At 40.8% G+C, this 27,461-nt stretch overlaps 2 protein-coding genes across 8 annotated transcripts in view; one reads left to right on the plus strand and one right to left on the minus strand.

The window, feature by feature from the left end:
- ralgps2 (Ral GEF with PH domain and SH3 binding motif 2) overlaps positions 1–27,461 on the plus strand; it is a 97,231-nt gene that overhangs the window by 60,976 nt on the left and 8,794 nt on the right. For 4 of the 7 annotated variants that reach the window (XM_047375860.1, XM_047375859.1, XM_047375861.1 and 1 more), the window contains exons 10-16: positions 19,992–20,129; positions 21,549–21,639; positions 22,777–22,844; positions 22,936–23,065; positions 23,262–23,413; positions 23,504–23,558; positions 24,138–24,215. In XM_047375860.1, the coding sequence (XP_047231816.1) occupies positions 19,992–20,129; positions 21,549–21,639; positions 22,777–22,844; positions 22,936–23,065; positions 23,262–23,413; positions 23,504–23,558; positions 24,138–24,215 (712 nt within the window). The remainder of the gene's footprint in view (positions 1–19,991; positions 20,130–21,548; positions 21,640–22,776; positions 22,845–22,935; positions 23,066–23,261; positions 23,414–23,503; positions 23,559–24,137; positions 24,216–27,461) is intronic. The other 3 variants (XM_047375863.1, XM_047375864.1, XM_047375865.1) reach the window with 3 other exon arrangements.
- angptl1a (angiopoietin-like 1a) lies at positions 1,627–18,026 on the minus strand. Its single transcript, XM_047375866.1, has 6 exons — positions 17,870–18,026; positions 8,172–8,419; positions 7,478–8,092; positions 3,898–4,091; positions 2,783–3,053; positions 1,627–2,705 (listed from the first exon to the last, which is right to left on the minus strand). Exons 2-6 carry the CDS (start codon positions 8,359–8,361, stop codon positions 2,518–2,520), a joined length of 1,458 nt encoding a protein of 485 aa, XP_047231822.1. The 5' UTR covers positions 8,362–8,419; positions 17,870–18,026; the 3' UTR covers positions 1,627–2,517.

Raw genomic sequence — 27,461 nt, forward strand, 5'->3', positions numbered from 1 at the left:
ACGGATCTACGTGTTGAGAGCTAGTACAGCGGGTCCTGGCCAAGGTCGGGCACCTGCGGCTGTAGAGACGTGGAGCATTTTTGATGCAAGCTGGTCAGCTTTGTAGGTTTCACTGTTAGTTGGACTTTATGGGAGACATTGTGTTGAATGTAGCCCTGTTCTTATTAGTTTAATAAAAATGAAAGCTTCTGTCTGTTGTGACTTTTTGGTGCCTCTGGAGGAAGTTGTTCAGAGAAGAGCCGTTGCTTCTACACATGCCTATGTTTTACGCTCCGTGGCTTCATGTGAAAAGAATGTTCCTCTGAGTATTTTGCTGATGTCTTTTGGTTTTTATCATGTTTACTGTTTGTTTCAGCTTTCGTTTTAGACTAAATTCTTTCGTGACAGCATTAACGTGCCCAATAATCTATGTCTCTGATTTGTTCCAATTTTCCCCTGCAAAGTTCTACTTTTTTCTATTAATATAATTCTTTTAAACTTCTAACTTTCTTTAGGCATCTCCATTTTTTCCAAGAATATTGTTGCCTCAGTGAATGTTCTTCCCACATTGCTTAAATAATTTAATTCAGTGGTATTTATACATTTAATGCAGTGGTAGGATAACTTTTAAACTGTTAAATCAGGCATCTGTTATAATCTCCATGTAATGTTTTAAGTTTTGAACTCAGCATGGTATAAAGTGAAGTCAAACCCCTTTGAGCTGTTTCACATTCTGTCACATTGCAACGACAAACGTGTTTATGTGATTTACCACACAAGGTAGCACATAATTGTGATTTGGAAGGAAAAAAGATACATGCTTTTTCTCAAACAAAAATCTAAAACGTCTGGTGTGCATTTGTGTTTAGCTTTGTGTTCTGGGTGTATGTTTAGGCTCAGTGTCCCCTTGGAAGGTGGACCTCTGCCTCGGTCTCCAGTCTTTTGCAGCCTCTAGCAGCTTTTTATCAAGGCTTGCCTTGCATTTACTTCCACCCATCTTCCCATCAACTCTGACCAACATCCTGGTTCCTTGCCGAAAAAAAAAACAATCCCCACAGCATTACTCTGCCATCACTGAGTTTCATAGTGGTTATCCACAACATATTTTTTCAGTTTTCAGGTTTTCAGTTGGACCATGCTCTATGAGATGTTAAAAGTGTAGGATAACGTTTTATACACCAACTCTGCTTTAAACATCTCCACAACCTTATCCCTGACCTCTCTGCTGGGTTCCCTGGTCTTCATGATGCTGTTGTTCACTAATGTCCTCTAGAAAAACTCTGGTGCCTCCATAGAACCTCTATATTTACACTGAGATCAAATTACACACTGATGAGCTCCATTTGCAAGTGATGTGACTTCTGAAGGCAATTTGCTATGTTGCGTTCCTATTCAGGGGTAAAGGGGGCTGAATACTAATGTATTTCATACAGATTTTTATTTTGAAACTCCTGTATCATTTTCCTTTTATTATGCATTACTTTGCGTTGGTCAATCAGAAAAATATCTGAATAAATTTGTGGTTGTAAAGTGACAAAATGGGGAAAAAGCTTAGGCGTGTGTTTACCTGTGCAGGGCAATATGAACCAGGTGTGTTTTACATTCCTTAGAAATCTACTAAAAGTGAAACCTGAAAGACAACTGAAATTTGTTTTAAATGTTTTATTTTTTCTAGGATGGCTATAAGTTCACCTCATATGTTTCCCATCCACTCGTCAACAAGTCGTGCTCTTTTTTTTCCGCTGTGTACATCTGTTCAGAGGTTTCTAATGCACCTCTGTATGGGATAAAAACATTTATCAGGAATGACTACAGTTACTATAAATACACTGATAAATAACAACAAAGAAAGGCAAAGCGGTAACACTGTGAAGGCCTGAATCGAATCATACCTTTTTTTTTTTAAATTAAACAGTTAAAGCCAACAATATTTACATACTATAGCCAGCTCAGCCGTATGCACAATCGACAAGCACACATATCGCTGACTTCACTTTCTTTTGGATACTCTAAAAAACAGATAATCCCACAAACAATTTGGCAAAATCAGTCCTCCGTTGTTAGATTTTCAAATTTCAAATTAAAATAGTATCAGTTGTCATTGCTTATTAGCACTGTGTTATACAAATATCCGGTGCCACTTGATTTAAGAAGCACTACTTTCAATAAGTCATCATTAGCTGCTCAAGAGAAATCTCATGTCTGTAGTAAATGACCATTTTCCTTTATTACATACTCAGTCTCAAAAAGACAGAATCAAGTAAGATGCATTAGAGTTATACTGAGCAGCCTCAGGGAGACTGATGGCCTATTACTGTTTGACCTCATAGGAGAGCAATTACTTAAGGAAGGAAAGCTGATCCGTCTTCATTTTAGCTGTCTGTTGGAGTTGTTTTTGTCTGGCAATAGACCGATGTCTCTCAACTGTCTTTTACATGGCTCTGTTATATGATGGCAGAGATTCCTGATTCTGCCTTTTTATATAATTTATTTACGGGTAGAAGATGATCTTGCATGGATGAACCACAGTTCCAAGTCTCAGTCAATTGGCCGAATCATGAGACGGACAGACTTTAGAGAGTAAAAGCCCCCTCCATAGGCCGCCCAGAAGATCCCATCCTGAAATTTGCTGCGGTAAACTCCACCGCTGTACCAAACTCCATTTAGATTGGTCTGACCACAAGCGTTGTACCACCAGCCACCCTTATGGAAGTGTGCACAGTTGCCTGAAGAGAAGAACAACACAAGATCAGGAGACAAATATTGGTAGGTGTTTGATTATTAATCTGGTACATTGACCTACCAGAGAACTCGTCCCTGTCACGGTCGAGTGTGGTGAACTGTTTGCCATTGTTGCTGCTGAAGGAGTCCCCAGCATTTCCTTGGTAAGTCCCAAGCCTCAGCTTGTAACCTTCGCTCTCTGGCTCCAGGTAGAAGCTGCTGTACTCGGCATACACCTTCTTCCGTGTCCAGTCTTCCAGCTCTATCATCAGCTTGTAGTCACCTTGTTTCGCTAAGTTGAAGATATTGTCTAACCCAAGCCAGTGTTCACCATCTATGTTGCCAAACCCTTTCTGTAGGAAACAGGAAGAATGGCATTAATTCGAGCTACTGGTAGGTGATGTTGTTTTGTTAATTGGTTAACAAAGAGATCTCTTATTTATTTGGTCGGTGAAGGCAGCCATGTCCAAAAAACACAAAAAGTTAACCTGAATGAGGTTAATGAGGTTTCAGAGTGCTGACTTTTAATGTAGCTGGTGCTTGTAATCAAGTAACATGAGTTCACATCTGCTTCCAGTTGAGTGACTAATATGATCCACAACCTCTCACTCAACAAATTGGATAATTGTCTGAGGCCATGGCGATCTGTCAGAGACCTGATGGAGAATAAACGCTGCAAAGTCAGAGCTGCTTAGACAAACTTCTGTTTCCGATTCAAACTGTATGCGAGTATTGATTTCAAAACCTGATTTTAGAACTGAAGAGACCTCTCGGCTTCTTTTCCTTTTCTTCCGGGGAATAAAAAGCAAGGACCAGTAGTTTTTAATTGTAGGTTTTGGAGTAATTTTCTGTTGAATGGCATTGGGAAAGTTTCTCTCTGCTTGATCTCATCTCAGGTAAAAGAAATACGTTTTCTTCGTCAGCGCTGTTGGGAGTAACTTGAGAGCTACTATACCATTTAAGTATTTTGAGCTTGTATTTATTGTTTCATAGGTCTATAGATGGTTTCTTTGACTGCAAGCTCTTAATGAGAAAATCCACCAGTAAGGTGCTAACCTGTTGGAGTACATGCTTGCTAAGTGGCCCCAAAATTAACTGTCCACACTGGGTCACAGACAAAGGGGGGAAAGCAAAACCTGTGGGAAAGCTTCACTAGTTCTCCTTTCTTAAACCAAATAATTTTTTTAATGAACGTACCTTGTAGTTTTCCCAATTCCGAAAGAAGTTGACAGAGCCATCTTTCCTCTTTTGTAACACCGTCCAACCCCCGTTGTCGAGGCTATGTTCACACCAGGCTTGGATCAGGTAGTCACTGTTGTCAGTCTTGAGCAGATACATACCATTGTTAGAATGACCTGCCCGTCGCACATGGAAACAGTCCTTGAAAGGCCCTGAGGTTGGAAAGAGTCAGTGAAGGAATTATTGAAGCAATGTGAGTACAAGGTTCTAAAAAATCATCACTGGGTAAGTGGGTGACAAAAAAAAGAGACTGCTGATTAGGTGTGAGTTTTGGTGCGTTTGCTTTGCTCTCTGAATTCGTATTTTCCAAGTTCTCAGTTGGAAATATGGCAAGAGCGCCCCCTGAAGTTGGAGTTGGGAAAGTCAGGGTCTCATCTTATTGACTTGTATCGCTTACAATAGTTAGCACAACAACAATTAGAATATCTCACTGGTTTTCACACTTGAATGAGAACGCGTTCAAATCAGGCTTCCACAGAGATGCATCATTCCCAGATCCAAGCTCCAACTTAAGAGACAAATTGAAGGCACTGTAGTCCACTATAGAAGAATCTACTATACCCACTTTATTTTGTTATGGTAGCTCTGATTGGCTTAAAACTGTTAAAGTGAGTAAATTTAAAAGATCTTCTGTTAGGCCATCCAAAATTAAATATTTGCTGCCTAAAGATGTATTATTATGCATCTGCATGTTTAAATTGGTACATGGATATTTATCTGGGAATTAGGATGAAAGCCCCAATTGATGCTATTATGTAGCTTAACCCAAAACTAAACCAGATGAACCTACGCCATCGTATTTCCTCTGTTTTCCCCTTGTGGGAATACTTACTAGATCAGCATGAACACAGGCTTTGTGTGTGTGTGTCAGGGGGGGGATGAAGGCCTTACAGGCTTTTGGTAGATTGGTTCCTTTAATACCTCTGGACTGAAGGGACCCAGTGTAATGCCTCTGGACAGAAATCTAAAACCTAACAGCACACGCTTGTGTTTGTCCAGCAGTGTCTTCCTCAGACTAAGGTTAAAAATAAATCAAGCATTACACACTGGCCTAAAACGTGTTCCGCTAGACCAAACTGTGGTCCTGCAATGTGTAATTACAGCATTACTGAACCTACAAGGAGGAAAACCTGTTTAGAAGCAGTAACTGTTTGATGTCTCACTGTCTGCTGTTAATGGGTGGCTATACACCAGTGGTTAGTGAAATAGAAAATTGTTCTTTTTACTCTCACAACATTTTCTTGTCTCTTTTTGTAGGGATTTATTCAAATATCATCAAAGTAAAATTCCTGCCACCCTGCCAGTTTTACCTCTTAGAAAAACTTTCCCACTTCTGTCCTTTTCCCCCACTTCTCCTTGGAGACATTTAAAAAAAAAAACACCTCTACTTCTGATTATTGGTGCTAAAGGTCACTGGAAGGTGACAAAAACCCGACATCTAAGAACTTACTACAGTATATCCATTGAACATCACAATTCACTTGAGGCCTGGGTGAATAAAAATATTCAAATTAGGGTCAAACTGATTAAAAACGTTTTCTACATTTCAGTTGATCTGTTGATTAGAAATGTACCAATACATCAAACTTACAAGACAACATATACTGTATTGCGTTTGTGAGAACCCAATATCACCAAAGTTTAACAAATCACCAACTGAAGAGGTTGAACAAAGTAAAAACGTCTTGAACTGCTTCGGACGAAGCACCTCATATAACTTTGGCATTTCCATCGACTATAAGCAGACACGCTGGTTCAAAGCTGGCTGTCCAAGAAAGCTTAGAAGTTAGAAGCAGATTAAATAGACGAAGCAGACCACTATGAAGATCACAAACAATAAATAAATAAATAATCTGGATAAAATCAGAAAGTTCTGGGTTAGATTCCAGCTTCCTCCTCCCACATGTCGATGTGCCCCTGGGCAAGGCACCTAACCCTGAGTTGCGTAAGGACTTTTCAGTATATGAATGGTTGCATGTTTCTCAGTGCGATTGGGTGAATGCGGTTTAACTGTAAAGTCCTTTGAGTGGTCGGTCTGACTAGAAACCGCTATATGAATTGAGTCCATGTATCATTAGGTGTTAAGCAGCTAATAGCAGGGGACTACTCCTGTTTTTTGTTTGTTTTTTTCATTCCGCAAGCAGTGAAATCGAAAGAATCTTTAAAAAGCTTTCCTTGTGCAGTTTGAAACTCCAATTTATAGCTTCATATCAACCTTGGTGCTGTTCAGATGTTGAAACATCCCTGGTTAACTAAGTGTCTGAGACGCTGCCCTCAAAACTTGGGAGTTTTTTAAATTTTTGTTAATTTTAAAGCAGTGTTACAGTAAGAAAGTTTATCACAGTTATTATTTTAAAAAGTAGCTGTTTCAGTCTTGGTCCATGAGTTTGGGTTTTTTATTGGTCCTTATGCCAAAAAAACATTTAGATTTTCCTGTCCTGTTTTGTCCCTATGCAAAACCTGCAGCACCCAACATGTCTACATTTTTGGACATAATATTAAAATACACACCCATGTTTTACTTTAAAGCATCGTTTGGGATACACTGAGGATGACAGTGGAAGCATCAACTAATGCAACTTCTAGATGGCAGGCCTAATTAATGTCAATAAATTCCTCAATAAATGATGACTGGATTGAACTTATATAGCGCCTTTCCAGTCATACTGACCCCTCAAAGCACTTTACAGTAGAGCCACATTCACCCAAATCATGCTCACTAACACACACACATTAACGCACCGACACGCAGATCAGTTGGCAACTTAAGGTTAAGTACCTTGCTCAGGGGCACATCAATATGTGGCAGGAGGAAGCTGGAATCTCAAGACGACTACTCCTCCCACTGAGCCACAGTCTCATGGACGATTTCATCCGTTTCACTTTCGGGTTGTATGACCCTCATCAGCATTCCCTGACATACGCCAATTCCCAGTGAACTATAACTCCCTAAACTGAAACGAGTTTTAGGAATTCCCTCAAAGTAAAATTCGAAAGTTGCAAATTCGCTAAATCTCTGTCACAGGGAGAGTTTCTCTAGCAAATGAGCGCTAGCTTTAAACTAGAACCTTGTTTGTGCTAAAGGACTGTCTGATTTTATACTTTAGTTCAGACGTGTGTGGATAGATGGATTCCTAATCTTCTGTCAGATATGTGCATCTTCTTTTACCTCAGCATGCCTTCTATAGTTAGTGTGTATTCTAACCCAAGCCTAGCAGTAGCTAGATACCCTAAAGTCTCTCCCAGAGCTGTTCAAAGAGAGCTAATCCACATCCCACTAATGTAGTACATATGTTGAAGGCAGTGCAGCCAATGCAGACAGCCAAGTAGGAACAGAGGAATGCATGGTTTCACTGCCTCTGTAGCATGCCAAGGATAGCCAACTGTGCCTCAGCACTACTGACTGGGGTGGGTAAACACATTTTAATTTGTTGTCTTTTGCTAAGTATTCTTAAGTAGGTTATACAGGGATAATAGTGTCTCCTGAAATTCATTAAGTCTCTGGCTGTTTTGCCAAGTGTAAAAAAGTGGTGCATACCATCAGAGGTGATTGTCCCTTGGGGTGGTGGATGATCAATCCCAAAGGGACTAGCAGTAGGTGCCTCCATGCGTGAGTCTCTGAGGAAGGCCCGATTGTTCCTCACGATCTCATTGGTGAAGCGGTTATCAATGGGTATGTTCTCCGGCACCACCTGCACCAGCGGAGGAACTGGGGGCAGCTCACTCCGTCCCAGCGTCCTCATGCATTGGTCCTCTAGCGCAGCGATGAGTATAGACTGGTTGTTGACCACCCCGGCCATCGTGGCGAACCGGGCCTCCAGCTCTTTGTACCGCGAACCCAGTCGCATCATCTCCGAGGTCACGTTCAGGACGCGGTTCTCCAGCTGGGCCAACTCTAAAGAATTGTCCCTTTTCCTGATGATCTCATGCAGCAGCTGCATGTAGAGCTGGGTGACCCTGGAGTTCATGTTGCGGCTCTCTTTCCGCAACAGCTTCATCTCAGTCACTAAATTACCGTCTACCTCTACCACCAGCTGCAGCGTCTCAATCTCGCGCCGCTGTTTGTTAAGAACCTCCCGCACATCTGAGATGTCCATACGGGTCACTCTGTCTTTGTCTGGCTCAGGGCCAGTGGTGCTGGCACAGATCGGACCTGATGGCAGAAATCAATCTTTTAATAAGAAAATCAAACTGATCATGACCGTGTATTTCCAGCATGTTGCCCTTAGTACCTGTGATTCTCTGCTCCGGCACCAGGAAAGTATAGGAACACTTTTTAGCATCCAGGTCCTGAGCAGCTCTTTTACTCCTCTGGAGGGAGAGCTCTTTGGTTCTCCAGGCTTCCCTTGAGCTCCGGCAGTAACATTCCTCCCACAGAGAGAGGCAGAGCAAGGCGCACAGGCTCCAGATCAGCCCCTGCATTGCTGCCGGCTGGATGGATGGATTGATGGACAACTACTGGGGCTCCCTCCAGGCCTCCCTGAAAGAATACAAGACCTTATGAGTTAAGGAAACAGTGACTAACAAAAGGAGTGAAGCCAGCAAAGCTGTTTATTGTGTGCTATTCTAGGACCAGTTTCCACTGCACTTTAATGAGTTAGTATATGATTTATTTATTTTTTTAAATTGACAAACAGCTATAATAGATGGCTGCAGTAGCAAGGTTGTCTTCTGTATAAATTTTGTGTGGTAGGAGTGAAATGAATCTTTTCTGTCCGTCCAACACCCAGCTCATTTTTCTGCTCCCTTCCCTTCCATAAGACCTGCTGATTCCAGAAGTCCCTCTACTTTGTCTCGCGTTTTCTTCGATAATCTTAGGATTTGGTTATAGAAACTTATTCTATCTGCTTTTTGTGTACAATATAAACCTAACTGCTTGTTTACCACTGCAAGCCTTGCTACAGTTGTGGTCTCTACAATACAGCATGGCTCGAACTCCTAAAACTGTGGGCTTTTTTTCTCAGTTTGTTTATGAATGAGATACATAAATAAAACTTCAAACCAAAATGCTCCATTTGAAGTATTGTAGTGTTGGCCATGATTCATCTCTAGAGGCAGAACCAGGTGACCAGTTTTGCAAGTTAAAATGTATTCAGACTTCATATCTCTGAAGGCAACGTCCCTGAAAGCCACTGTGTTCTATAACCTCTCCAAGATATCTTGAAAGGACTCTTGGACTCAACATGACTGCTTATTGTAAAAACAAAAGGTGAAAGGGAAAAGGCTCTCAGTTTTATCTCATTTGAAGTCTACAAATTGCAAAAATATTCATTCCCACTATTTTCACTGTATTTTCTTGGGATTTAACGTGATGGACAACAATCTAAATAAAAAGCTGCAGACTCATTGGTCTTACATGAATGTGTTTTGATTTAAACCGTTCCATTTCAAGCCAGGCTGTGTGTTTTGGGCTGTTATTCTGCTGAAAAATAGACCTTCATCTCAGGTTTAATCTCTTTCATAGCTCCTAACAGGGAGTTTAACAGTGATTGCCCATCCATCTTCGCATCAGTTCAGACAAGCTTCCCTGGTGCTGCCAAAGAAAGCATGTGGTATCCTTATTCTGCCACCACCACATTTTACCATTGGGATGGTGTTTTTAGGGTAATGTGAGAACAATGCACACAAAGCTTTACACGGAGGCCAAAAATTTTGAATTTGGTCTCATCTGATTAGAGCACATTCTTCCAAATGTTTACTGTCCCCTCTATGTGTCTTGTGGTAAACTACAAACAAGATCTATGGTTTCCTTTTAAGAATGGCCATCTTCTTACCACTCCATAAAGGCCAGATTTGTGGCAAAACTAAATATTGTCCTGTAAACAGATTTTCCCACCCGAGTTGTGGATCTCTGCACCTCCTACAGAGCTACCAAGGGTCTCTTAAGGACTAATCTTATTAATGTATTTGTCCATTAGTTAGGTGAACAAGTGAGCAGTTGTGTCATAGTGGAATATTGTTTTAGAACCTAACCCTGCTTTAAATATGTGGGAAGCGTTATCTCTGACCTGTCTGTGTTCCTTGCTCTTCAGCTGGATTTATGCTGAGGCTGAATCATCCACAGGTGGGACTCTTTTGACTGCTTAGGTGACTTCTGAAAGCAACTTGTTGCTGGAATTTATTTAGAGGTATTGGAGTCAGTGGAGGTGGATATAAATACAGATTTATATTTGTAAATAAAAGAAATCCATGTATCACTTTCCTTTCACTTTACAATTATACATTCTATTACATCCAGTATGATAATGGTTTTAATGTGACAAAATGTGAAAAAGTTCGAGGCATTATACATGGCTTCATATTTGATGTCCTCTCTGTGTAAGAAATGCTACATTACTTTTACAAAAGGACCATTTATTTTATTCATACAGTCTGTTCAGAAGTAGCGGCATCACATAACCCCTGAGGAAAACATCCTCACCCTGAATTCCTGTGCAGCTTCCTGTGAGACGGAGTTAAAAATGCCTGCAGGGATGCGGGGTAGCAGGCCATGTTTGCGTTTGACCTGAAAGATTCGAGGAACGCTTGCACTCACAGGCGGTCACCCCAGGGGTGTGAAATGAAGCAAAGCGTCTTTCATCTTTATTTGAGTTGTAACTCTCTGCACCTCTAGTCTTCATACTCCTCCCCCGTTGATTCTTGTTCTGTTTAGTATACAAACGCAGAAAATACAACCACAGATCTGTTACGCCTGCATTCATTTCCTCAAGCTGTGTAAGACCAGCTCTGTTTGGCCCTCCTTGTTCATCCCTCAGTGCCACATCATTAAGCCGCACCTCCGCCCTGAAATCCGGGTCCCATGTGTCTCTCATATGACGCCTTTGTGGTTCTTCAGGAATTCTGGCAGTTATGTCACTTGGAACAATGTTGAGAGGGGAAAGGATTGCAGCCAGTGCTGCAGTTTGTTTGTGTCCGTGCATTCAGGCTTCAGGGCAATATGTGTACGTTTCTGTGTCTGTCTGTGTGATTGAATACAGTGTGTGTGTGTTTGCATGACTATCCAGAGACGTTATTCATTTTCATGGTCGGGGGGTTTTTCCAGCAGCCAGTGTGTCTAACAGCATAACCAGGTACTGTATCCTAGCTGACCTCAGTGAGAGCTGCTAATGACTTTAACAGCAGCATCAGTTCTGCTGTGCATCCTTTCATCTAAGCCTTTTAGCTTTATACAGTTACTGTTTGATCACAAGACGTGTCTTTGTTCACAGTTTAGATGGACATGAATGAGACGATGACAGTTAGAGTTAATCTATGAGCCATGTCTGAATTCCTCCGATGCAGTTGCTTTAACTGTAAAGGGCCCCTGTTTCTTTCATGAAGTCACAACATATCAAATACATTCCAGGATATGCTAAGAGGTCACGTGAAGGTATAGAGTTTACATTGTTTCCTTTCGAACAGGCCTGGGCAAGGTCTCAATCATTCAGAAATGCAGCCAAGAGGCCTAAGATAACTCTGGAGGAGCTGCAGAGATCCACTGCTCAGGTGGGGCAACTTGTTAACTCTTTTATGTAAGAGCGACAAGAAGAAAGCCTTTGTTAAAAGAAGGTTATAAAAAAAGTCCACACATCAAACATGTCAAAGAAGGTGATCTAATCAGATGCGACTAAAATTAAATTTGTTGGCCTACTTGCAAAATGCTGTCTGATTTAAAAAAAAAAAAAAAAAAAAAGTAACACGGTCCATCATCCTGAGCGCACTGTCGTCATAAGGAAAACTGGCTGTGGCACCATCATGGTGTGGGGAAGCTTTCCAGCAGGAACAAGGAACCTGGTCAGAGTCGGTGGGAGGAGGGATGCTGCTAAATATCTAGAAACTCCTGTTCAGATGCTCTCCCTCCAATCTCACTGAGCCTGAGCTGTTTCACGAGGAAAAATGAGCAGATTTTCAGTCTCTAGACCTGTAAAGCTCGAAGAGACACATCCCCAAAGGTGGTTCTACAAAGTTCTAAATTTGAGAAGCTGAAAATAAATACATGTCACATTTTTCAGACTTGTTTAAGTTTAAGGAACCATGTATCATTTTCCTTCTGCGTCACAATTTTGTACTACTTTGTGACGATCTATCATGTAAAATCCAAGTAAAATTTATGACGTAACATGACAAAACATAAAAAAATCGCCATTGTATAGCAGCCACTCTGTACTGTACTGCATCAGCAGAGGCTGTAGGGGAACTATGACACCAGTAGTGCCATCCAATGATTTTTATAACCTACAGAAGCAAAATGTAGAAGCCCATGCACACAGCTAATTCAGCAACCATGCTTCAAAAATACTCTGAAGTTTGTCTTCTGATGGATCTCAAGGAAATGAAATAAAAAGCACAGAACTCTGGTTGCTGTGGTATAAGGCATAAACACAGCATTAGCATTTAAAGGGAAGGCTCAGGCAGTGGATGATAAGAGAAAGCTAAGCAGTGATTAAAAAAGAAGTCATGGCCCCCTATCCCACCTAGCCAAGTGCCATCAGCACTATTTCAGGAAATCCAAAGATGAAAAAAAGTCCCATTTACTTTATCATTTCAGCTGTAGCCTTCCATCGCTCCCTTTTCCTTCCTTTATGACTGTTTCGATTACTGTCCTTCCTCTATATTAAAATATATAAGAAAGTCAGGCACTGTTAGTAGTTCAGGGATTCGTAGAAACTGAAACTTTCTTTTCACCATGAAGGTAATATGAATTATTATTCCTCTTGTTGGCTTGGTTTTACTGACAAACATTATTTATTGTCATCATATCATTGTGCAAGCAGTGAAACAATGTCTGGAAAAGGGATTTGCAGTTCACTTAGGCTGGCTTATGTTTTGACAACATCTGTGAACATCTTGGTTGTTGCTCCACGGTCTCTGTATTCCATAATAATTCTTAATTATGATGAAATGTGTGGTGGGTTCTTTAATTCCTCCTCACGTACTTTCATCTTCCTGCTTTTTTCCTTCGGTCATTTGGTTCTAAACTCAGTGGTAGGGTCAGTCTGAATGGTTGAACCTACTTCCTCTTCTTGTTTTACCAAACACGAGCTTTCAGCTGGAAATCAGCAAGTAAAAATGTTCTCTTCCAAAAGCAGATGTTGGCTCTTCAGCTCTGGTGGTACTCTGCTTTGATTTAAGCTTTCTATCCATTGTATTCCCTTTGATTTTCTGTTTAAACTCATCTGTTTTCTAAGGAATACAGTGCTGGCTTCTTTGTCGAATCGTATTTTACAAGTTCGGGGCCTATAGACTGCTTCACAAAAACAAAAACAGACTTGCATATTTATCTCCACAAATGCACTATTGTTTGCACACTCACACAAGGAATGAGGTGATGTTAAGTTAAACGACCTCTGCTGAATGCTTTTGCCCCGTTCTATTTATCGTGGTTGTGCACTTTCTCCTGAGTCAGTCTTCCATCCTACTAGAGTCTGTGTGCAGCAGCTGATTTTTGCTCATGGATCCTTATTAGCCCTGAGTTGGAGGTTGATATTTGATTATTTTCTGGATGTTGTTCAAGAGGAAATGAGAAGTAATTTAGTGACCTGGTGGCTTTATTCCTTCCAGACAGGAAAAATTAGCTTTGAATCTTTGTATTAGTTGCTATATGAATGGTAATTGTAACTTGCAAAGACAGCCATACAGCGCTCCGACCACCTCAGGCTGCATTGTATTTATTGGTTTAAAGCCTGTAAAAACTCACATATCAGTTATTACCTGAACAAATTGATTAATATACGTGCAGTTTAAATTGTTAGCATGGAAATCTGAGTCACTGCAGGTGTCTGGCTTGAGGCAAAGTGGGTGTTGAGTATGCACTTTTGGACCTTATATTCATGGGCGCCTCCTGAAAGATTTTAAAGGGTTGGCCGGATGGCGGAGATGCTAATAAACTTCGGGGGGGGATTTAAGCATTTTTATGGTGCTGCTGTCTAGACATACAGCAGCCAAAATAATGTAACATCAAGAATTTTGATCACCTCCAAAATGTTGTAGCTGTAACTGTGTGTTGCACAAAATATTATACATTTTTCTGCCATTCTGTTCTTTTGAGAGCAGCACAAATTGCAGCAAGCTGATATTAAGAGCGTGTTTAGTCCGGCTGGTTGCTGGGTAACCAGCCTGCACTCAGCTGCTTTACAGTCATGCCGCTCATAGCTTGCCAACTGTTGTGTTAGGGCAGCATTACCATAATAAGAGTGAAGATACTTCCTTTAGTTACATCAAGTTAAATCAAGACTTTCCATGTTTTTCATAAGCAGATTATTTGCCAAGCAGACGGCCAGCTGATTAGCACTGCACAGCAACAGGTGGGCGAGGGGCAGCACTTCATTGCTCTGTTGAATGCATCCAAAGAAGCGTGTCCCACTGCCGAGGACAAAAATTAGCATAGACATAAAAAAACAAATAAATTGTGTTGTTTCAAGTAGTTGGCTCTTACTATCCTTTCTTAATTCCCTGTTCTTGAAAAATATTATGCATCTAAACTGTCTCAAAAATGATTGTCAGTAGATTGTGTTGTAGACTCTGAAATATATTGGACTTGTTATTTTACTCAATCATCAGCAAAGTGTGTAACACAGAAAGAGACATTTTCTCTGCCAAAATCTGTATGTTATTAGTTTGAGGGCTCCTGGTGTCAGGATCTCTCCTGCAAAGATTTACCAGTCTGCAGCCCGATTGATTGCAGCAAGCGGGAACTATAAAGTTGTATAAAAATCTAGTTTGGTTTTTTTTGTAGGCTCAAAATTCCTTGCTTCCACTCCATCTATCTGGTCATTAGTAGTTCCCCCATTCAAGGCAACAAAAAAAGAGCAACAAAACAACCCTAAAACACTCATTATTGCTTTTCAGAAGAAGAGCAACGGAAGACAAGATACTGTCCAGATGAACATAGGGGGTGTAGATGCAGGAATAATACACTGCAACTGTGCTTTATGTAACCAACATGGATCTGAGCCACCTCCTCTGTGTCTGCACAGACGGCTACAGACTTCCTTCCAGCCGGGCATCCATGCATGATGTCACCAGCCACCGACCCTGCTCAAAGGGATGAGCTAACTGATCTGTTAGTCATGTGATGTTTGAGTTCTTGCCAAAAGATCTGGTAACAGTTCCACGAGAGTTTAGAGTGAGTTTGAAAGATGGAGGAAAAATCAGAGCAAGCGTTTAGCTTTGAAGGAGAAGACAGTGAGAGTGGGGAAAGAATAAAAACAACTGACATAAAACAATTAATGGGTGGAAAACAACAACCCACACAGAGGAATAACAAAACTCATAATAGGCCACCTAAAACAAAGCTGTAAAGCTTCCCAGAAATTATGTCCTGCCGCCCCCACCCTCTCTTAAAGAAGCTCTCTTCTCCTTTTGCTTTCTAGGTAGTATTAGTGAAGAGCTTAAAAAACCCAAATCCCCCACGGGGCCCTCATCTGTTTTGCTTCTTGTGTGGAGAAACTCCAAACATGTGGGCTGATGTTGGGGTCAGAGGTCTGTATGTGGGATTTAGCATGCAGACCCACCCTTCCTTTCCTTCACCCACCCACTCAGACACTTCCCAAACCCTGTAATCAATTGGTCTTTGTGGGAAGCGGGGTCCCCCTCTTTCTCATTATGCGCAGCATTCACTGTGATGGAAAAAAATATGTTTTTGCGGTAGTTTTATGGGATTCTGGTGGCTGAGGTTCATATAAGACCGTCTTTTCTCTCTTTCTAGGACTCTTAACTAGAGTCAACCAATCAATGTGACCAATCTCTAATATCTGGGATTTGTAAAGCTTTGAATTTATAAAACACATTTTATATCTATCAGATTTCTGTCTAAGAACAGTACTAAACATAATTTAAGACGTTACTCGTTACTGGTTGGACATTTTTTTTTTTACGTTTTTTTTACGGTTAGTTGGTCACATGTTGGGGCTGATCTAGGTAGAAATTGACAAATCTCCAGTAACCATTGGTTTTTTGGGTTCTCTCTCTTTCTTTCAGAGCAGAAATAACCACTCTGCCTGCAGCTCCACTCCGCTACATTAATACTTTATATCTGTTCTTTTCAGTTTTTTCAAACTCTGGCCTCCTGTGCAATGTGTAACCCAGAGCGACAGGTGGCTTGTTTCCTGAACTGGCTTTAAGGACGCTTGGCGTTGACCAAATATGTCAGTCTCCAGAAAGAGCTGGAGGGGAGTTAGGAGAGAGCGGAGGGCCAGAAAGAAGGAGCATTAAAAAGCTTACGATGTATTGTTTGGCTTGATGCTTTAAATGTTTCTGATTCAGGAGATGACTCGTAACCTCTCAGACAGACTCTCCATTGGTATTTATTTCTCCTCTGGGTCACACCTCTTACTTCGGTCCACACATGCCTCCTATTAGCTGGATCAACACAGAGAGGTTTATAAATTCGCTCCATAAGCTTTGTACTCTCCTGCCCAACGGCTCAGCTGAGTTACGTGCCTCCTGTGTTTACCCGAACCCCCTGGCTGACCTTCGCGCCCCCGGTCATGGCCCATCTCTTCAACTGTGCCCAGAACCTCATTAGGATTCAGAGTAAGCGTCATCATGTAGCTCCTTATTTAATTGAGAGTTTCCACAGCTTGCTGCATGTCTTTTAGTTTCTAGCGCTATAGCAAGTCCAGAGTGGTGTTCTGTGGATGGATCTGACCTCATGTGGTCAGCAGGACAGGGTCAGTGGTTTTAGTCAAATCTGTGGCTGCAGCCAACATGGACTATCGTTTTCTGCCTCTGTGGAGTGCACAGGCTCAGGTTCAGCCATAAAGTGTGATTATATGCATTCCTGTCACCAAAAGACCGCAGCTGGTTGTTGCAAACTGGATGAGCGATCAATCAGGCGCTACATTACAACAGAATCCGTGTCGAGGACAGCTGCAGCAGCACAGCTGGCTCGGACAGCTCCACCACGTCCTACCTGACTCCCGTTTATTGGGTTGTTCAGGAAGTTTTAAAATATTTACAGAGAAAATACATCAAGCAGAGGTGGAAGGTTAAGAGAATAGTTAGTTTATGTGCGGTTTGATACTAATGACTCTTTTAAAGCCACCCCACCCTTCATTCTTCCTCTCATGGCCCTGATGAACCTCAGGGCCAAGCTCCGGCGCTCCAGCACAGAATGTTCTGGCTATGCTTCTGACCTCCTCTTTATCTTTTCAGCTTTTTCTTCTCTGCTCCAGTCTGAGTTAATGATATTAAGATTTATTAGAAAACCGAGGAAGCCTATGAAATATTTTGTCAGCCTCTTCCTGACGGACCGTTTGTGTCTCTTACGGTTAGTTCTGGCACTTGCATATGTGGAAACACCAGATTGATGATGTGATTGAAGTTTTTCATAACTGTGGGATGTAAATGGTCATGTTAAGTGCTTCAGACATGCTGGCTCTCAGTATATTAGGTTAGGATTTTAAAAGCTACAGTGTGTATCTTTATGTGTGACAGGATGGGGCACGTGTTGAAAGAAAACATGTACATTTTGGTGCTGTAAACTCTCAGTATGCAAACTCTGCTCGCTCTCTGCACCCCAGTTAGAGTCAGAATTCAGATGGTGCTGTATTACAAAATCAAAAAAAGAAACTGGGAAGAAATAAACAATCCCTGCTGCAAGTGATCTGATCTTTCCATCTGATCATATCGGCATCCTTTGCGAGTGTTGGCTAGAATATATTTATCTTGCATTTCTCACTTTCTTTTTGCTTCTTTTCAGGTTTGGCCCTCTTAGGTTTTTAACGTTTGAACTCGCTTGTAATTTACTTAGTGCCGTTGCACATCTTTGCATGCTTCATACAGAATATCACAGACTCTAGAGGAACAAACACAGCTAAATGTCTCTGTCTGCAGCCTCAGCCTCCAGTCACGAAACATCTCACTGAGCTCTAACAGCTGCTCACACACACACATACTCTCACATGCATACACACTCACAATTCCCAGCACAAACTTATGCAACTTTTACCTGCTTTGACACCAGTCGTGGGTTAGTGCTGGTTTTCTCTGGTTATAGTTTAGCGTGCCTGTTGTGTTGAGATTTCATCGAGTTGCGCTGCTCAGGAGTCATCCCTCTTCATGTCTCTGTCTTTGTTCCTGTGGTCTGAGCTGCCCCCCCCCCCCCCCCCCCCCCCTCACTTAATCCTTCTGTCCCGTACACAGCGGCAAGCTGCCAGGCTTTAGCTCAGGCACTGATTCCTTTAAAGATGTGCCTCTCTGCTGTGTTTGCTGTCCCGGAGCTCAGGCTGGGGTTCAAAAAGCCAGCCTCTTTAGCAGACTGAGCTCCCACCCCTGATCCCTTGTGCTTTTCACAAAGGATATGGGGTGGGGGGTCTACGAGAGGGAGGGGAAGTAGGAAGGGGTATGTGGGTGTGGGTGTTGGAGATTTGCTTTTTTTTTTTTTTTTTTCTTCCTCGGTTTATTTTTTTTTTGGGAGTTGCCCGGCCTCCCTCTGATGTCACTCTGAAGAAAAGGAACTCATAAGGGAGAATAACGGAGCCACTTCATTAAACCATCCTTAACAATAGCAGTCACGCTTCTCATATTAGGAAAGTGGTTTTAAAGGAAAAAGGAGTCAAGACCTGTTGGTTTTCCAGAGCGTTTGCTGAGTTTTAGGCAGCAGGCATGAGTCACTTTGACCCCATTTGTCCTGAATTCCAACCGTCATTCGGCCTCTTGTTTAGTAGCCGTCCTCTGTAGGAACCAGAAGGGTTGTTTGTTATGCCGCCTGGGTCTTCTGGTGCCTTCCTGTCGAGAACAGCTGGACACAAGCAGTCAGATAAAACTGATTTGTGGTGTTGTCACAGCAGAGTGCTTGCTCCAGGTGTTGCCTGAACTTGTTGACATCGTGTTTTCTTTTATCACCACTGTCATGTGTGTTTCTGTAACCTAGAAGAATAAATACTGAAATTATCCCCTTTAAACAACCTGCTCAGAGAAGCAGACAGGAGGAGGAAAGACTCCATTTTTAACCACTTTACTTCTCTGACCTTTATTGATCCTCATGGTTTCACCGCATGTAAACACACATAATAACCATGTATCCTAACCACAGGTTCCCTGAACATGAATCTGTTCCAGGCAGTGTGGATTTGTGCATGACTAACTGCTATTATCCCATATATGTTGACAGAAAAGCAACTATTGCAGTTAAGCTGTCGGGATCCCCATTTCCTTCTCCTCTTTCTGTCTCACACATTCCCACTTACAGCTTCCAGTTTTCTGTAAACCGATTCTTGCTTTCACATATTTTCTTTACCCCATTTTATTTAAAATCATCCTGTTCTGTATGCAAGTCTGAGTGCTGGATATATTGCATTGTAACTTGAAATTTTTCACAGTGGGTAGATTTTATACAGGGTTTCTGCCACATTTTTCAGATTTTCATAAACAGAACAATAGAAAATCACTTTTCCTTCCAGTTAACAATTATGCACTTCTTTGTTTTGGTTTCTGGTCCTAGAGTTTAGCCATTAACTTGCACAAGTATCTGAGAATGTTCTCCAGGAGGATAAACAGCGGAAGGTTTTCTTCTCATCTGTTAAGTGACAAGCTTTGCACATCTGTCTTCAATGTCTACCCTGGCGTGTGAAAGAAACATTACGCAAGACAAGAGTGTGAGAAAGAAGATACCATCAGACTGCTTCTGAAATGTGTTCATTGCTTATGAATCTCAGAGTGGTTGGAAGCAGCTCCTGTGTTGGTCTCCTAGTGCCATTATTTATGTAGTGAGTCCTTAACTTTGCTCTAGGTGACTGCCAGAGACGGCCAGTGAGAGTGATGAGTGAAGGCTTTGAGACAAATGGACTGAGGAGAAGATCTGCTTTCCAGCCAAGGCAGATCAGGGTGCCAAAAAAGCCTGTTTAAAAATGCCAGTTTGTTTATGGTCATCTAACACATGTAAAATCAATCAAATAGTCTGAAGATGCCTGCTGGTCTCACTTTAAATGCAGCTGCATCACACTTGAATGAGTAAACAAGATTTTTCTCTATTGTGTCATTTAGCCTTCTTTAACGCTCTGGCTGGTTCCTTGTGGGTCCGAGCTCTGCTCTTCTAATATAAAATGTCCTTTTTTGCTGCTTTCTTTCAGGGATGTACCTGTCCGACCTGACATACATAGACTCGGCCTACCCCTCCACAGGCAGCATACTGGAGAACGAGCAGAGGTCCAACCTGATGAACAACATCCTCCGAATCATATCGGACCTGCAGAGATCTTGCACCTACGGTGAGACTCGCTCCCAAATGGGACACCAAAACTTGAGTGTTGTGCAAAAAGAAGGTCCATATTTAACCAGTTCATCCATAGTGGTCACTGCAGGGGACAGATGTTCTATGTGTGCATGTTGATTTTAGGTAAGGTTGTAAAATTTCAGGAATGTTCAAAGTTGTAAACTTTCCATAAGAATTAACTTTTGCGGGAATCAAAAGGATTTTTGTTTCAATAAATAAACTTGGAATTTGAAAGGTTTTAACTAGGGCCTTACAGGGATTTTAAAAAGTTAGGGAAAATATATTTTAAAGGAAAACAGCAAGATTTTGTGCATGTAAACTTAAACATAGCACTGCTTACTGCAGGGGCATTGAGGTCATGCCCCCTTCATCACATGCACTCAGACCCTGGTCTGTTGTAGCCACTATTTTAAGCCCAAAGCTCAAAACTATTTTAGCTACACATTTGAGCTTTTGAATTCCATAATGTGAATTAAATAGCTTATATTATGAGGTAATATTTTTGATGTATGTTAATGTCTAACTTGATGTTTAACCAAACAAAATGTGTATATTTATGTATTGATATGTTGCAGTTTCTTTAAATTAAAATTTCAAAATTGTGATGGAAAGTTTCCAATTTACAACACTTCCAAAATTCCCCAGCTTAAAGCTACAGTAGGCAACTTTTGTAAAAAAAAAAGTTTTTAACATATTTGCTAAAACTGTCACTATGTCCTGACAGTAAAATATTTGACAGATTATCTGTGAAAAAAAAAAAAAAAAAACAAGCTCCTCTGGCCCCTCCCACTGGTCCTACTGCCATTTGCAGAAATACAGCACTCCCAGTCAGAAACAACCAACTAGAGCCAGGAGGGAATGTCTTTCAGCAACAATGCCTTGTCAATAGCACAAAGTATGCAGAAGGCGTAGCGAATCAAAAAGTGTACGGAAGCAACCAGAATAATAATAAGAAGACGGAATAATAAAGAATAAAGAGAAACAGGATCTCACACAATAAAATATGTCATTTCCATTAAACACCTGTAATCCACATATTTTATTTAGTTTTATTCTAGTTCCGCTGTTCTTTCATACTTTAGGCAGTACTTTTTCTCCACTTCATAATTACTACACATTATTTTTACATCATTTTAAAACAATACATCTCTGCTTTTAAACAACTACAAACTACTTCCAAAACTTATTTTACAGTGATTTATGCTTTAAACAACATTCTTCAACATAACGGAGTAAATAAGCTGCTATATCTGCCTAGCAACACTCAGCATTCCTAAAGTTTCTTGTAGAAAGTAAAGTGAAAATGTGTAAATTGCTTGAGACCAGGTACTTGGCATTATTTTCTCATTGTAAATTGAATGCACACACTCATGTGTTTAATGTCTGATGTATGAATGTGTGTTCCCTTTCTCAGATATCCCAGTGTTGCCTCACATCCAGAAGTATTTGAACTCTGTCCGGTATATCGAGGAGCTGCAGAAGTTCGTGGAAGATGAAAATTATAAGTAAGGCTTTCGTTTTTTGAATGCCACAGTGAATGTGTTAAAGGATTCAGTCGTTTACTGGTTGGTCAGTTTTTTTATAAAACGTTTTAGATTTCCATCACCCCTCAGAGTTATTGGTAAAGATCTGTAAAAAGTCTCAAAATCAACGAATGCTTTATACATCATCTTCTATTTCTCCTTAATGGTAACTGAACTATTCAGAAAAATACCGTCCTTTACTGTGAGCACATCTTTTCTTGGAGAAAAACATTAACAAAAGAAATGTCTTATAAGAAAATCACCAGCGCCACAATTATTGGCACTATTTATAGTTCTTATTAAATAAATTTAACTGCAGCCTTTTTAAAAACCTTTTAGATTAGAGTTTCTAGGAACCCTTCATTAGTAATCCATGACCTTCCCGTTTCCCTGAGATATAACAATGATGTGACACACAGCTACTGTAGAAAATAGAAAAGACAAGAGAACATATCGTTCAATGATGCATATAAGTCTTCATGAGGCAAGAAAGTGCTGCAAGAAATTAGCCTAAATTAACTCATGTTTACAGCCATAGCAAACACGTTTAAAACAACCGGACTGTGACAAAAAGGCTAGACGAAGACACAGGTTTACCTTTGCCACCATGCACAGTAGGAAGGTTGGAAAGAGGCTAAACAAAATCACTGAGTTCACTAAGTTCCCCAGAGAGGGACATCTCAGGGTCTCCATAACAATAACTTGTATTTTTAAGCAAGTCACATGTTTACCAGGGTTGCTAGTAATTGTGGAGTGTGGTGTATGTAAAACTTAAAGCAAAAGCCATGGTGCACAGATAATATTTGTTGTTTCTGCTACGTCAGTAAAATGTAGTATAAAATATTTTCTTATTTATGGGATTTTATGCAACCATTCGCATAGAATCAAGTGTGTAAAGTTAGTACTGTGCAATACTGTTCTTACCTCTTATAACTTTAATGCATTTTACTGGGGTTTTATGTGGTAGACAGACACAATGTGACACAATGCAAGACTACAAAGGAGAAAAGCTTATTTAAGTACAAATCATTTTTGTTAACTAATTCAGATTTTTCCACAACAATCAATACTAAATACTTTTTTTGTGTAAAAAGCATCTATTTCACTGTTTTTAACCAGGTTGTCCCAGAAGATCGAGCCAGGTACCAGCACCCCTCGAGCCAACGCCTCCAAAGAGGATCTTGTTGGTAAGTCAGAGTTTAGATCCCCAGTGAGCAGTTCTTCCTCTCACACCTCTCTTCCAAAGTTATAATCGTCTCATTTGTTTAATGTTTACAGGCCAGGAGGCGTCATCCTCTCCTCTTTGTGGTCGCAAGGGTTCGATAGCAGCTGAAGTCCCAGCCACTCCTCCATCCCCCAGGAATCTGCTGCCCTATGGACACAGGAAGTGTCACAGCCTGGGCTACAAGTCAGTCAGATTTTGTTGTCATTCTTCCATTCTTTCATTCATTCATTTATTCATTCATGTATTTATTTATTCATTCATTGTTTTTTCATTCATGGCCTTAAGGTAGCTAGGAAGCAAGAAGCCAGAGTTTTCTATCCTAAACCAATGCTGGCAGTTCCCTTTATGTCCCTCCCTCTGCTGTGTTGTGTCTCCTCAGTTTTATCCATAAGATGAACACAGTAGAGTTTAAAAGTGCCACATTTCCCAACGCTGGCTCCCGTCATCTGCTGGATGACAGTGTGTTGGAGAGCCACAGTCCCACCAGGGGACAGGCAGAGAGCTCAACTCTGTCCAGTGGCATTTCGCTCGGTGAGATTAAAGCCAGTAATGTTAAAAACAAAACACCACCCAGATTGTATCACGGTGACATTCACCTTATGGTTTCTGTCCCCGGTACAGGGAGCAGTGAGGGCTCCGAGCTCAGTGAGGAGATGTCTTGGCCAGCTTTTGAGAGGTAATGCATCCATTTCTGCAGTGCTTTTCCCATCAGGTTATGGAAAAAGCAGATCATAAACACTTTCATTGCTGTGATCAGTTCCTTTTTGTTTGTTTTTTTGGTATTTTTTAAAAGCCTGTGCAAATGATTTGCAATAAAACTGAAAATCACCGTGCACAGCGTTGCTTTCAGGCCGTCATGCTTCATCCCTTTGCTGTTGCTCTCAACAATGAGCAGTGATGTGCAGACGCTCCTGCTTCTCCAGCAGCCTAAAGTATATTTATTTTAGATCAATCTTTTCAATAATGGCCCTGCGCGTGAAGCGTAAGGAGCAACACTGACCTGATCTGAAATGAAGTCTAGTAGCCTGAAGATCATTCTAACCTCTTTTCCCGAAACACCATTGTTGTTTTGTTTTTGTTTTCTAGTACCTCACATCCATTATTAAATCCTCTAACCAACTGACTGCTCCTCATTCAGAGCTAACCTGTGAAGTTTGAACGGGAAAAAAGAGAAACAGCTCAATAAACCACACAACTTAACAGTGTCCCATGCCCCATATCCTATCCTGTCCTATCTTATCCAATTTCTAAACAGGACTCGGTTCTATCACTCTCTGGGCCCAGTGACCCGTGTGGCCCGCATCCCGTACAGAGGAGTCCTGAGGCCCAGCAGGTACACCCACCTCGACCAGAACCAACTCGATCTGAACCAAACTCTCTCTGAAAGCTTTTTTCCCGCACGCTTCATTCGCTGCCAGGCCGCTGCGTGCCGGTGCTTAGCCTGTGTAGTGTTGGGGATAATCTGGTGATCTGGAAGTAGTGCGAGTGTTGGTGAGATCACAAAGAAGAGGCTCTCTTTGGGGTTGCAGGTTCCTGTCGTTTGCTGCAGTGATTATGTATTCTGACTACAGCTTTCTTCAGTTTCCTGCATGTCTGTCACTCAAACACACATGTTGGGGGTTAAAGTGGAAGCGTGGGCTGCTCATATCTTTTAGACTGAACAGAAAGGATAAATAGAGCTGGAGTTTAAAGTAGGAGTGGGTGATATGACAATATTAATAAATATTTGATCTGCCAAAGCAGAAACACCTTGTTATCTGCCCTGAGGATTTCAGCAGGAGACGTAGAAGTCAAGAAATTAAACGAAAACCTCCGTTGATAAGTGAGGATTGAGTGAAAGAGAGACTGTATGGGTCGCTGCAGCAACTTGTCTGTCCTGAACACAGCCTGTTAGAGCTGTTAAAGGGATGAATGTTGGGACATTAAGTATAGGATTAGATAATATTTAGGTGAAATGTTGCTTACTGTGGAATCCAGACAAATAAAAACAAAAAAAAAAAGTAATTTGGACACAAATACAATTGATTACATACAGTGCTGTGAGGAAAAAACCATTTCCCCTTACAGATTTCTTTTGATTTAGCTTTTTCTTTTCAAATGATCAAACAACTTAATATCAAAGGTCACCCAAGTTATCTTTGATATTAATTATCTGTTTTAAATTATGAGTTTTTGTCTTTGGAGGAAAACATCATCAACACAACCTCAATATGCCCAGTCCTAAATGCTGCCAGACCTGTACACTCAAGAAATGCTTGAAGCAGGCTAAAGATCTGAAACAGCAACACATTATGCTCAGATCTCAAGAAATTCAAGAATACATACAAAGTCTTATTCGTCTCTCCCTCTGTAGCTCCCTACAAAGCCATTTCCAAGGGGACTCCGGGGAAGAAACATGGAGTCATTAGCTTCAAATGGAGACAACATGGAACAGTTTTGAAATTTGAGTGGCCAGCCTACCAAAACTCTGCTCTCAACCAGGAAATCCTGAAGGAAAATGTGCATCCATCAGTTTGACAATGAGCTCTCAGGTCATTCATACCTAAACCCTAGTGTCTAGTTATCACATTTAACGGCTGAAATTTGGTTTAGTGGCAATTCCTTTGCCACGTAGGGTCAGGATGCTTCGGATGGCCTTTTTTTTTCCTTTTAAGAAATTAAATCATTTAAAAAATGCTTTTTCTTTTATCTTTGTCTGATATTAATCCATCGGAAAACATCGGAAATGTTGAAGTTTGACAAAAAGTAAAAACAGAAGTAATCTGTAAAAGGATGAATAAATAAATACTTTTGACAGCACTGTGCAGCCCAATGTGAGGCAGATTGTCCCTATTACAGTTTTATGATCTCATGCAAATGAAGCCTTTTCCTTTAGATCCATAAACTAGCGTTGATCAGTAGTAGTGCACTTTACCTAAGTGGTATTCTTGACCTTTTTAATTAAATTGGAGGCTTTGAGTTTGGTTCAGCAGTCTGAGGCTGAGCGTACTGTTTCAGTTTTACGTATTAAGTTTCAGTCGTAGTTGATAGGAGTTAGCTAAGTTGTACAAACGGATGAAAATCTTCTAAAACATGTTCTTTAGCCTGAAATCTCCTAAATGTTTTTCTTGAAGAGCTTTGTCCTTTCGTATGAAAACTGAGTGAAAATCATGGTTGTGATTTTTCTGTAAAATGATAATGATAATATTTCTGTCATATCGCCCTCTCCTAGGTTGAAGGATCATATATAGATTATCTGGTAATATTAAAGCTTTTGGAGCAAAAGCATATTCTGTTTCGGTTCTGGCCTTTCTAGACGTAACGTAAACTTCAGCTCTTAATGCATTTTTTACAGCTTGTAGCCAGAATGAATCCCTGCAGACATGCTGCGCTCCACATGCTTATGGACACCAAGTAGATTCTGATTGCTAAAGTAGAGAGGAACCCTGTCTCATTATCTTTTTTATGTCAGGAGTTAATATTAGTTTTTTTCTCATGATAACATATATTTGCCTGGAGATAAATGTTTTTGAGCTCACAAGATGAAAAAGGTTTAAAAATCATTACCTCTTCCCTTCTACTGCTACTGGTGCATTTAGGTAACATGTGTACTCTACTTCATACTAAATTGGCTATAAATGGTTCATTGGAATCAGAAAATGTCTGGGCAGTCTTGCTCTAAAAGAGAAAATTATAAACAGAAAGAACAAACGTCACTCCAGTTGGCATTTGGATTTGAACCAGAACCAGCAGAGAGGAGCTAACACTAAATGTCCACTACAACCTTTTGGGTTCAACAGGAGGTACTGCACTAAGCTCCTTGGACAATGCATAAAGGAAATATGGTTCTCTAACCCTGAAATAACATTTGCACAGATGAGGATGGAGGCTTTTCTTTTCTCCTGTGTTTCTGGGTGATACAAAGGAAAAGGTACAGGTCATTTGATTCCCCTTACTGGGGATCAAACCTATAATCTTCTGCTGTGAGGGCTCTGACCCAAATTTCTGATTCAACAACACCTACCTATACAGCATCTGTCTCTATATATGAATCCTCTAGAAGGGCAACTTGATAGCCCCATATTCAGAGATACAGTTGTCTTGTCTTTGAAGCTTATGTTATATTTAGGATCATTAAAGAATTTAAAAATATGTAAGATATCAGCCAGGGAAAGATTATCTTGATCATCTTAGCTTTAGCTCTTAGATAAAGATATCAATGAAAAGCACTTTCAAATGAAGTAATTTAACCACAACACCAGTCTGTTGTTCACATTGATCAATGATCACATTGTTACATTTAGGAACCTTTTAGCAAGACTACAATGAAGCTCTCTGTTAGTCTGTTAATTGTTTGTAGCTAATTTATTTAAGAAATAAGTAGTTAAGATTAGTCCCTAAATGCACCATCACAGCCGTCTGCCTGTATAGCCACGGCGAGCCTGGTTTCCTATGCAGCCTGGAAATTAAGTTCAGCATTTTCCAGGTCTGAAAAAATATTTGTCTTTCCAGACCTCATTCCCTATCTTATTGTCTTAATCCCATGTCCTTCCTTCTTTGCTCTCTTTTGTTCTTGTGTCCATTCTTCTTTCCTTGTTTC

The sequence above is a fragment of the Girardinichthys multiradiatus genome, chromosome 9, assembly GCF_021462225.1.
Source record: "Girardinichthys multiradiatus isolate DD_20200921_A chromosome 9, DD_fGirMul_XY1, whole genome shotgun sequence".
NCBI classification, from domain to species: Eukaryota; Metazoa; Chordata; class Actinopteri; order Cyprinodontiformes; family Goodeidae; genus Girardinichthys; species Girardinichthys multiradiatus.

What these genes read in the sequence shown, in the direction of transcription:
- angptl1a (XM_047375866.1), bottom strand. Translation starts at nt 8,361, where the DNA reads ATGCAGGGGCTGATCTGGAGCCTGTGCGCCTTGCTCTGCCTCTCTCTG. An exon ending in GCCGGAGCAGAGAATCACAG is followed by an intron (nt 8,093 to 8,171) that starts GTACTAAGGGCA and finishes TTCTGCCATCAG; the next exon opens with GTCCGATCTGTGCCAGCACC. An exon ending in TGACAGGGACGAGTTCTCTG is followed by an intron (nt 2,706 to 2,782) that starts GTAGGTCAATGT and finishes TCTTCTCTTCAG; the next exon opens with GCAACTGTGCACACTTCCAT.